Genomic DNA, 11,057 nt, shown 5'->3' with positions numbered 1-11,057 from the left:
TCGCCTGTGGGCAATGGGGACCCGGTCCCAGACATACCCTCTTTCTGCTCCTTGCTGGACAGTCTCCTGAGACAGCACACAGGGCCCAAGGAAAGCTGGTCCTGTGAAGAGCAGGAACTCAGAGCTCTGCCTCTGCGGGCTGTATGGCCTCGGGCAAGCTGGCTTCCCTGGGTCCCTGTGCATTATTCGTGCGTGGGTCCTCAGATTGTGCGAGAACTCAGTGGCAGGGTATTTGAAAGCAGTTGGAACACACAGGTGCCCAGTGTGTCTGTCACACCAGATGACACAGGCCAGCCCTCTGCACGGCCATGTCCCCTGTGCCCTCCCCTCATGTCACTCACCTCGTGAGGCCCCTCAGTGAAAGAAAGAGATCAGAGAGCAGAAGCTCCTATCGTGGGCACTTACAGCTTGGTGGTCAGGCAACACTGCTCTGCTGTGGAGGGGAAAAGTGAGGTCCTAAGCAGGTGAGTGACTTGCCTCTGGTCACATGAACAGGCAAGGGGGTGGGGTCCAGCCCATTTGCTGCCCCTCCTCCTGTCAGACAGAACCCCGTCCCAGGCTCAAGGAGCAGAGAGGCCATGGACCCAGGGAGCCTGAACAACCTAGGAACCCACCCTGGTCAGAAGGTCTGCAGCAGGGGCGCCTGGGTGGCTCAGTGGGTTAAGCCGCTGCCTTCGGCTCAGGTCATGATCTCAGGGTCCTGGGATCGAGTCCCGCATCGGGCTCTCTGCTTGGCAGGGAGCCTGCTTCCCTCTCTCTCTCTCTGCCTGCCTCTCTGTCTACTTGTGATTTCTCTCTGTCAAATAAATAAATAAAAAATCTTAAAAAAAAAAAAAAGAAGGTCTGCAGCAGAGGGGGTGACGTCCCACCCCCTGTCCCTGCACTCGACACTCATCCAGGCCCCCAGGTGAGTGCTGTCATGAGGCTGTCCCCAGTGGAGACCTGACTCTGAGGGACTGGGTTGGGGGGGAGAAGCCAGGATGGAGAGCCTCCTGCATGGACCACATCCCTGGCTTGGGCCTGGAGACTGGGTCCCCAGCACCTCCAGCCTGCAAAGAGGTGAACTCTCCATGTCCATCCCCAGGAGACCCTGCGGCTCAGAGAAGTTGGCACAGCATATCCCCAGGGGCTGGAGGTTCCCTGTGAGCCCAAGAGCATGGGCTTTGGAACAACCGTTTACAAGTCCAGGAGAGGCCACGCTGCCGGGGGATGGCCCCAGCACCTGGCTGGGCTCTCCGGATCCTACTTCTGGTGCACAAAGCTATGCCCTCCCGTCTGCCTACCTCATCCCCACATGGAGGGCTCTGTGGAGGAGTACTGCCTGGAAGATTGGAGGGGCTGAGGCAGTTGAGGATGGGGTGTGGGGTCTCAGGATGGCACTGGGGGAGGCTGGCCGGGGTGCCCTGGAGCCCTGTGCTGACCTTCAGATGGGACACAGGGCAAAGGCTAACCAGGGACTGGAATACACAAGGTAGTTCTGGAGCCTGCCATGGCCTCTGTTGTGGCCTGGAGGTACCAGGGCATGGCAGCCCTTCTTCCCTATCCTCCTGCTCCTCCTCTACTTCCTTCTCCTCCCCTCATCTTCCTCCTCCCCATCCTCTCCCTCCTCCTCCTCTCAATCCTCTCCCCGGTGCGCCCCCTCCATCCTTTTCTCCTATCCCCTCCCCATCTCCCCCTCCTCCTCTCTTCCCCTCCTGCTGGTCCTTGTCTTCCCCCTTCCCTGTCCCTCATCCCTGAGGCAGCTCAGAGCAGGAACAAGGAGTGTGGGGCGCAGGGCACAGGGTGCATATGCAGGGTCGGAAATAGGTGAGGCGGGTGGGGATGGCCAGCACAGGGCGGGGGTTGAGAGGCTGAGACTGGAGTGTCCAGGGCACACTGGGGCTCCACTCCCCCGAGGCTCCTCCTCCACACCACCGCCCTCTTGCTGCCTGAGCTGCCTATTGCGATGCCCATTTCATGGAGAAGACACAGAGCTTGGGGTACAGTGAGGGACTCAGTAAGGAAAGCAGCCATGGTGGGACTCAAACTCTGACTGTTGGACTCTGGCCTGAGACCTGTTTGTGTTCCCACATTCCCAAGCCCACACCTACCCGGGGTAGGGGTCACTGCTCCTCTACCTGGCAGAGTCTGGAGGAACTGAGGCATGGATGGGGCCCAGAGAAGCCAGTTCTATGGAGGGAGGACAAAGGGGGCTCCAGCCGTTCTCCTGAGGGACAGGTGGTGGACTGGTCCTCTTGGGGCTGGAGCTGCCTCACCAGAAATGGGCACAAAAAATGGCCCCCGAGGACACCAATGCTCACTAGTTCAGGGACAGATACACATGAATGTCTGTCTGCCCTTCCTCCCAGTCCGGGGAAGGAAGGGGAGTGGGGATGCTCAGGGAGAGGGCCACCCAGGGGGCGAAGGAGAGAGAGAGGAGGAGCAGAGAGATGGAAAGAGCCCTGCGGGCAACACACCTTGCCTTCCCTCACCTTCCGCACCCTGCCCCAGATCTAGGTGGCCTACCAGCCATCTCCTCAACACCCAGGACCCTTGGCCACCCCGTCCAGCTCCCTGGACCACACTGTTTCTTCGGCCCTGTAGCCTGTGACTCCTCCGTCTTCCTTCCTGGACTGGAGGCCCACCGCCTTCATCCCCTCCTCCAGGAAGGCCTGGGGATTCTCTAGGAGCCCTCAAGGCACGAGAGCAGTTTTTCCTGTGGGCAGCACCCCACCAAGGCCATGATCTGTCTTCCACTCCAAGGGCGCCCTGAGGCAGCACATTTTCTGTTCTCTGGTCTCCAAGACTAGAGCCTGGCACAGAATCAAGGAAAGTGGGTGTTAAGGGATAAAAATGGGAAAACAGGTCCATGGAGCAACAAGACTCAGCCTGGAAAGCGCGCACCTGCTGTTGGTAAGCTGATGCTCACATTGGGTCAGACACAGATGGTTACTTTACATTCCACGTGACTTAATACAAGACCCCTAAACATCCCCATTTTACGAGTCAGAAGGCTGAGGCTGCGTGCCAGCTGTCGGGAGTTGTGTGTCTGCCCTGCTCCAGGGTGGTGCTGCTGACATGAGGTGACACGGGCGGTCAGGAGGAGCAGCTGGGATGAACGTTATACATTACCATGGAGAGCAGCCGGGTCCTGCAGGGAAGGGGATGGGGGTCCATCCACACAACTAACGTCACATGCTCTTCAAGAAGAGAGAGCTCTTCCTTATTCCAGGTCTGGGTCCTGCAGGGGACCTACTGAGCCTCCTAGTGGGGCGAGCTGTGGGTGAGGACCATATTAACTGCACACACATGGACGTGGACTCATAAACAGACTGAATCTATGGAGGAGGCGTGGGAGGCCATGGAAGGTGTCTGTGAGACAATTTCCAGCCAGCTGGAAAGTGGAGGGAGCTGCTGCTTCACCAAGGGAATGGCACGCACAAAGGGCCTGAGGCAGGAAAGGGCTTGAAGTGCAGGGAGGATCTGGCCATAGAGCACCAGTGGAGGGAGGAAGCCAGCTCACTGCAGCTGGAGGAGCCATGGCAGCCAGGACAGCAGAGGACAAGTGTCGTGAGGATGGGGACAGCGGGGGCTGGCAACAGCTAAGGGAAGGATGCATTTGTAGGGATTGGGAAGTGAGGCCAGAAAGACAGGGTGGGGCCACTTCTGAAAGGCTCTAGGACTTGGGCAGGGAATCAGGGTCTGGTGGGGAGACACTGGGAGCTATGGAAGATTGGAGGCAGGATTCCATGGTCAAGGTGCCGGCCAGGGAGGTCATTGGCACTGGAGGCAGCTCCCAGGCACATTGACCATGAAACAACCTAGGCCTCAAGGCCTGTCCCAGCTGCTCCAGAGGACAGACAACACTGAGTTCACAGGATTCACTGGGCCATGGTGCGGGGTGCCCGTCTGCAACCCCCACAAGGAACGTTCAGAATGTTCCTTTTTCTAATTGCCCAGAACAAGTCCTGGGCACCTTCGTGTGCAGTGGTGGCTGGATCAGGAGTCACCGGCCAGAGAACCCAGGTGTGACACGGGGGACATGTTCCCTTTGCCACCAGGGAGCTGCCAGCACCCTGCATTCTTTTTCCAGAGCTTTGACTCAAATGTGCAGTGTCTGGGGGCATCTCACTGGAGCGGGGAAAACACGTCTCCTGCTGGCTTGTTCCTGACAACAATGTGCTATTAGTGACTGAAGCCACAGAATCCAGAAACTGAAATAGCTTCCTACGGCTGGGCCCACCCAAGTCTGTTGCCAGAAAGTTCCATTCCTCCTTGGAAGCCTCTCTAGGTTGCCAATGCCAGCCACCGAGTCGAGGAGAGCCGGGGCTCTGACAGGGTCACACAGGCCATCCTAACCCTGTCCCCAGCCCTGGCAGCTTCCAGCCTCCAGAGCCTGATGGGCACACGTCGATGTTGGAGTCCAGGCTGAGGGATCTTGTGTTGGCTGTTCCAGGAGATTATGCCGCCGCCGTGAGGACCATCGTGCAGGGGCTGTGGCTCACACAAGCCGCTCGGGAGGGTGGAGAGGGCGAAGACCACTCAGGGAGGAGAGGTGATGCCCAGACAGAGGGAAGAAGAGGGATCAGAGATTCAGACAGGTGGACATGGGCGTTCGGGATGATAGTGTTTATAGGTGAGATCCCTTCAGGGGACAGTGCTCTCCGGAGGCCCCATTTCTCAAGCACCAGCATCACTGAGAGCTCAGAGATGGGCAGCTCCCTCCAGGCCTCCTTGATAATTGAGACCATGGCAGACCTAGGTGGGCTGCTAGCTCGGGGTAGGGGTGGGGATCACCGGACACAGAATTAAGAGGTCAGGTGACTGCACGGAGCCATCAGAAGCAAAGTTAGGTCGATCCATGGGAACACGTGGAGGTCAGCATGGCATGGGACCACTGTAAGCCATGGAGATGATAGTACACAGCACTCATGTGGGAAAATAGATGGACAGGTGAACCACACACCGTCTGCATGACTTCTCTGGGGCCATGAGGATCGCTGAGTCCAGAAGCTGAGGGTAGTCACACCAATGACACATCTGGATTCTTTGCCCAGGTTCCAAACCCAAAACCCTCTGATGGAAGGAGAGCTCGCCCCTGGGAGGAAGGAGGCTGCAAGGGCCCAGCAGGACCCTATGGAAAGGATTCCTCCATCCCTTCCCCAAGGTGGCTCCTGGTCACTGGACGCTGGGATAGAGGATTGGCACTGTTTTGAGGATGAGGGACTTCAAGCAGCCTCAAATACCCATTAGCACCCGAGTTTCTGGGGTGAAGCATTCAGGAGTGATTAGCAGGATGTTTCTCGCTCCCTGTCCTTCCTGGGGTTACAGTGAGGACTCAGCACGGACTCCTGAAGCTGGGGCTGGGCCAGAGGAATGGCTAGCTTGTGGCTGGCTCTTGGGGCTGCTGAGCCGGTGCTGGCTGTGGGCAGGACAGAGCTCCTCCCTGTGTGTCCCTTGCACAGAAGGCTGCGGTGACCCACGATGTGGCTGCTGGCTTCCTCCAGACAAGTCTCTGGGGGAGAGCACACTGTGACCACTGCCCTGGGGCACATGGTATTTGGGAGTCTGGTGAGAAGTGGACAGCACTGGTTTATCCTAAGCGAAATAAGCCAATCAGAGAATGACAATTACCATGGGATTTCACTGATAGTGGAATTTAAGAAAAGAAAAAAAAAACAGGATCATAGGGGAAGGGTTGGAAAAATAAAAGAAAATGAAATCTGAGAGGAAGACAACCCAAAAGACTCTAGCAAAAACTCTAGGAACAAACTGCGGGTTGCTGGAGGGGAGGTGAGTGGAGAGATGGGGTAACTGGGTGATGGGCATCAAGGTGGGCACATGACATGACGACCACTGGGTGAACACGTTATAGGTTAAATAATTGAATTTAAATAAAACAATTAAAAAAAATTGACATCAGTGCCCAGACACTGGTGATGGGGGCGGAGCACCAAATAGTGATGTCCAAGGGCCACCCCCTCTTCTGGCTCAGGTGACAACACTGCTGCGAGTGCCACTCCTCCTGCTCCTGTCCCCACCTCCCCATGGGTCAGGAGCACTGTTCTCTGCTACGGGGCCAGTCACCAGTGGACAGCAAGTGATGGCCAGCAGTAGCCCTTGCCCACCAGCCACTGGGATGGGGCTGCCTGGCTGGCTTCCCATTCTCACACAGCTGGTGGTACTGCGGTTCCTGGTAGCCCAGCCCATGGAGCCCATCAGGGTCTTCATGGTTCCCCACAGTCACATGGATGTGGGCTGGATCTACACTGTGCAGGTAGGTGCCCATTCACCATCCCCCAGAACCCCTGGAGATCAACTTCCTTTTCCCTGCCAGATCCCAGGGTGGATTTGAAGCCTGGTGTTGGCTGACAACCTCAAGGCAGCCAGGTTATGACCTGACTCTGCTGGAGACCAGGGAGGCTCACTTGGGCTGCTTGGCTCCATCTATGGCCTCAGTTTCCCCATCCGTGCAAGGGATAGTCAGGTGAAGATACATGGGCCTGACTCAGGCCATGGTCACAGTCCATGACTGGGACACCACGGGTGGGCTCTATTCCCGTTCTGAGCCCCATGTCCCCCTTCTGTAGGATGGTACAGGTCTCCGACCCTTCGCATGAGCTGTTCCCTCTTCCCAGAAGACCTTCCTCCAACAAGCTGGCTTGTCCTAGAGCCCCCCAACCTGTGTGTGGCTCCACAAAAAACATTTTCTGGTGGGGTCTTCCTGGCATCCCTGTGTGTGCCCTTATTCCCTTCCCTCCTCCCTTCCATGCACATTTGGTAGGGGGCTTGGTGTCGGTCCCTTGTCCCCACCAGAAAGCTAGCTTCACAGGCCAAGGGCTTCTTATGTTATATTTCCTGGCATGTTCTCACCATCCTGACAGACAGAAGAGGTGCACCAGCTATTGCTGAGTGAGTGAATGAATGGGGGAATGAACAAACGAATGAATGAATGAATGAACACAGGACTGAATGAATGCAGGTATGAAGAAGTACAGGAATGAATGCATGCAAGAAGGAACGAAGGCAGGAAAAGGATCAGGAAGAGACCAAGATTTGCTCAAGATCCTGGGTCAGGTGACTGCATATTATCACCCAGGCCACCTCCAGCTCTTTTGTGGGAACAGGAAGGAAACCCAGAAGAGAACAAACACTCTCTGGGATTAAGGATACAGTAACTTTTCTGAGGACATTTTTGAGGGGCAGCTGGAGAGAGACTCAGCAAGAGAATCTGATGCTGGGGGAGGTGTGTGGAGTCCAGTTCTGGGACACACTGGACAGCGTCTGGGGGGACACTCCGCTGCCTGTGGAGATTGCTGAATGGTGGGGAAGCATGCTTGGTGCCCTCAGTTACAGAAGAGAAAACTGAAGCCCGGAAAGCATTGGGGTTTTGCAAGAGGGAATGCAGGAATGACCCCTCTTTCTGAGGCCTCCCTGCCAGGGATCTTTACATTTCATTAAGGAGCCCCTCTGGACACCACCTTGTGCCAGCCTGAAGACACATATAGGAAGCAGCTATGGCTAGTCCCGAGGAGCCTCTAGCCTGGGGGAGGCAGGTCAGGAGATGCCCATGACTACTCGTGGGGCCAGGAGTGGCTCCTCTCCATCTCAGTTCTCAACATCAGTGCCTCTCATCTCAGCCCAGGCAGGCCCCATGGGGTCCCTGGACCTCCTCCCTGTCACCCTATGACTTCACTGGGATGCCTCCCTACTGCACCCTCAGGGCCAGCTACCCTGCCCCTTGGGGAAGCTGTCTCTGTCCCCTGGACACATCCTGTGTCATGGTCTGGAACATCACCTCTCTCCCTAGAACAGCAGGATCTCATCAGAGGCGGGAAAGTCATACCACTGTCTCAGGGCCAGCTGGCACTGTGTGTCCAGCACAGAGCAGTCCCCGTGGGTCTCTGTTGGAGTGGCAAAGGAGGAAGAGAAGAAGAGCCCAGGGCAGATGCCCGAAGGGAGTTGTAGGGTCCAGGGACCCTGTGTCATGGGGATTGTAGTCCTGGATCCATGGGGCCAAGCCTCCGGGATCATCCATAGGGACTGGTGTGATGGGGTGCCCCCTCCACAGGAAAGCCTACAGGCCTATGCATCCAACGTGTATACCTCCGTGGTGCAGGAGCTCATGCTCCAGGAGCATCGCTGCTTTATCGCCGTGGAGCAGGAGTACTTCCGGCTGTGGTGGGATGGCATCGCCTCGGACAGGCAGAAACACCAGGTATTGCTGTCTGCAGGGGCTTCTGGGAGGGAGGGATGCCCAGGCAGGGAAGCCCTGTGTCCGGGGCTCTGTGGTCTGAACTCTCAGGCCAGGTGCACACATGACTTGTTCAGCTCTGGTTTGTGCTCAGCCCAGCCCAAAGGATGGGTTTGGTTTTATCTGTTTTTGTGCCTGTTGGTGTGAAATGGCATTCTAACAAGTCAGCCCTGCACTCATCTTGTGTGGAATGGGGTCTCTTTGGACCCCACCTCCCATTTCATCTACCATCTGCATGGCCCTGTGGCTTGCAGCTGGCCACCCTGCCCAGGGTGCCCCAGTGCCTGCATTTAAAGTGGGTCACAGAAGGCATCATGGGGTGCAGGGTTAGAGAGGCCCTGGGAAGCCAGTCTCCTAGAGGTGGGCCAACCTGGGATTCATTCCAGCCTCAGGCAGAGGTGCATTCTGTGAGCTGTAGGTCCTGCCTGCGTGAATGGGAGTGACCTCCCCCTCCTCAGGTCTGCTGGGTTCTGATGAATGCAGGATGTGTGAACCTGGGAGGACACTGTGGACCTGGTCCCCTCCCTGACATTCACCTTCCTCTAGAATGGTCACTGACAGAGAGGTGAGAGACTTGCCCAAGTGGCAAAGCTGAGAAGGTGAAGGGAAGACTTCACTGGATCCCACTTGAGGGGTGTCTTGAACCTGCACCTTGTGGAGTCATAAGAAGGAAACTTGCATGGTGTGGGCGCTGGCCAAGTGCCAGGAGCTGGCTTCTACTTTTTACGGTCCATATCACCACGTCCTCCCAACAGGGTGTATGGTGGGGATAGTTACTCCATGCTGCACAGACGGTCCTGGTTCAGAGAGGGTAGGTGAATGGCCCATGGAAACAGAGCTGATACTGGATGGGTGGGACACTGAGCCTGGCAGGTCTGAGTGAAGTGGGTCTCTCATGGTGTCCAGGGGTGGGCTGCCCTCTATGGAGACACCCCAAACCCAAATGTCTCTCCTCATCCTTGAGGAGGGATGTGACCCAGCAGAATCCTGGGCAGACCACTCATGGCATGGCTCCCTGGAAGCAGGGACTTTTCTCTACTTGCTCCTATGAACCCCCAGTGTCTGGAAAGTGCCTGGGATGTGGTAGGTGCTCGTGTAAAACAGTATGCAGCAGGAGCCCATTCAATCATCTTGGAGTGAATAATCATATATTCATAATATAATATTCAATAATTCAGTGATTCAATAATTCAATAATTCAATGATTCAGTAATCATAATCATATCAGGACCCTGATAGTCCTGAAAGCAAATGGAAACTACAGTATCCAAAGAATGCACTGGACTCACCACCACTAACTGTCTCTCCTTACTGCCCATCCCTCCATTCTTTCATTTATTTAAAAAATACTTATCAGCCAAAAAAGCAAGACCCATTGATATGCTGTGTGCAAGAGACTCATTTTAGACTGTAAGTCATCTCCAGATTGAAAGTGAGAGGGTGGAAAGCCATTTATTATGCTAACGGACATCAAAAGAAAGCTGGGATGGCAATCCTTATATCCAACAAATTATATATTAAACCAAAGACTGAAATAAGAGATGAGGAAGGACACTATATTTTAATTAAAGTGTCTGTCTAATAATATCTAACCATTGTAAATATTTATGCCCCAAACATGGGAGCTGCTAATTATATAAACCAATTAAAACAAAATTAAGGAAACACATAGATAATAATACTGTAATCTTAGGCAACTTGAACACCTCCCTCACTACAATGGACAGGTCATCTAAGATTAGCAAGGAAACAAGGTCCTTGAATGACCCACTGGATCAGAGGAGCTTTACATATACATTCTGAGACTTCCATCCTAAAGCAAGAGAATACACATTCTTCTGAACTGCACCTGGAACAATCTCTAGAATAGATCACATACAGGGTCACAAATCTGGTCTCAACTGGTACCAAAAGAATGGAATAATTCCCTGTGAATGTTCAGACCACAATGCTTTGAAACAGGAACTCACTCTCAAGAGGAAATTTGGAAGGAATACCCAAGTTTTGTATCAACATGGACGGGACTGGAAGAGATTATGCTGAGTGAAATAAGTCAAGAAGAGAGAGTCAATTATCATATGGTTTTGCTTATTTGTGGAGCATAAGGAATAACATGGAAGACGTGGGGAGATGGAGAGGAGAAGGAAAGAATTAAAAAAACATGGAGGGTAAAGAGCATCCTAGCAAAGAATGCATGGGTCAACCAAGAAATTAAAGAAGAATTTTAAAAAATTCATGGAAACAAATGAAAATGAAAACACAACTGTTCAAAACCTTTGAGATGCAGAGCACCTGGGAGGCTCAGACATTAAGCATCTGCCTTTGACTCAGGTCATGAACCCAGGGTCCTGAGTCAGAGCCGCAAATCAGACTCCCTCCTCTGTGGGAGTCTGCTTCTCCCTCTCCCAGTATTTCTGTTTGTATATCCTCTTTCTTGCTTTCTCTGTCTCTGTCAAATAAATAAATAAAATATTTAGAAACAAAAGCAAAAACAAAAACTTTGAGATGCAACAAAGGCAGTCCTAAGAGGGGAGTATATAACACTACAGACCTTTCTCCAGGCACAAGAAAGTTGTCAAATAGAGAAGCTAACCTTACACCTAAAGGGGCTGGAGAAAGAACACCAAATAAAGCCCAAACCCAGCAAGAGAGAATTAATAAAGATTAGAACGGAAATCAATGAACTAGAAGCCAAAAGAACAGTAGAACAGATCAAGGAAACTAGGAGATGATTCTCTGAAAGAATTAAGATTGATAAATCCCTGGCCAGACACACCAAAAAGAAAAGATAAAAGACCCAAATAAATAAAATCATTAACAAAAG

The 11,057-nt window shown here is 53.7% G+C and overlaps 1 protein-coding gene across 1 annotated transcript in view; it reads left to right on the top strand.

The window, feature by feature from the left end:
• Positions 1 to 6,118: 6,118 nt before the first annotated feature.
• LOC131819385 (epididymis-specific alpha-mannosidase-like) overlaps positions 6,119 to 11,057 on the top strand; it is a 31,752-nt gene continuing 26,813 nt past the window's right edge. Inside the window, 2 exon segments of the mRNA XM_059154446.1 lie at positions 6,119 to 6,256; positions 8,051 to 8,197. Coding sequence (XP_059010429.1) covers positions 6,119 to 6,256; positions 8,051 to 8,197 — 285 coding nt within the window.

Source organism: Mustela lutreola, chromosome 1 (assembly GCF_030435805.1).
Source record: "Mustela lutreola isolate mMusLut2 chromosome 1, mMusLut2.pri, whole genome shotgun sequence".
NCBI classification, from domain to species: Eukaryota; Metazoa; Chordata; class Mammalia; order Carnivora; family Mustelidae; genus Mustela; species Mustela lutreola.
Note: the sequence above shows the minus strand (reverse complement) of the source record. Positions and strands in the feature narration are given on the sequence as shown.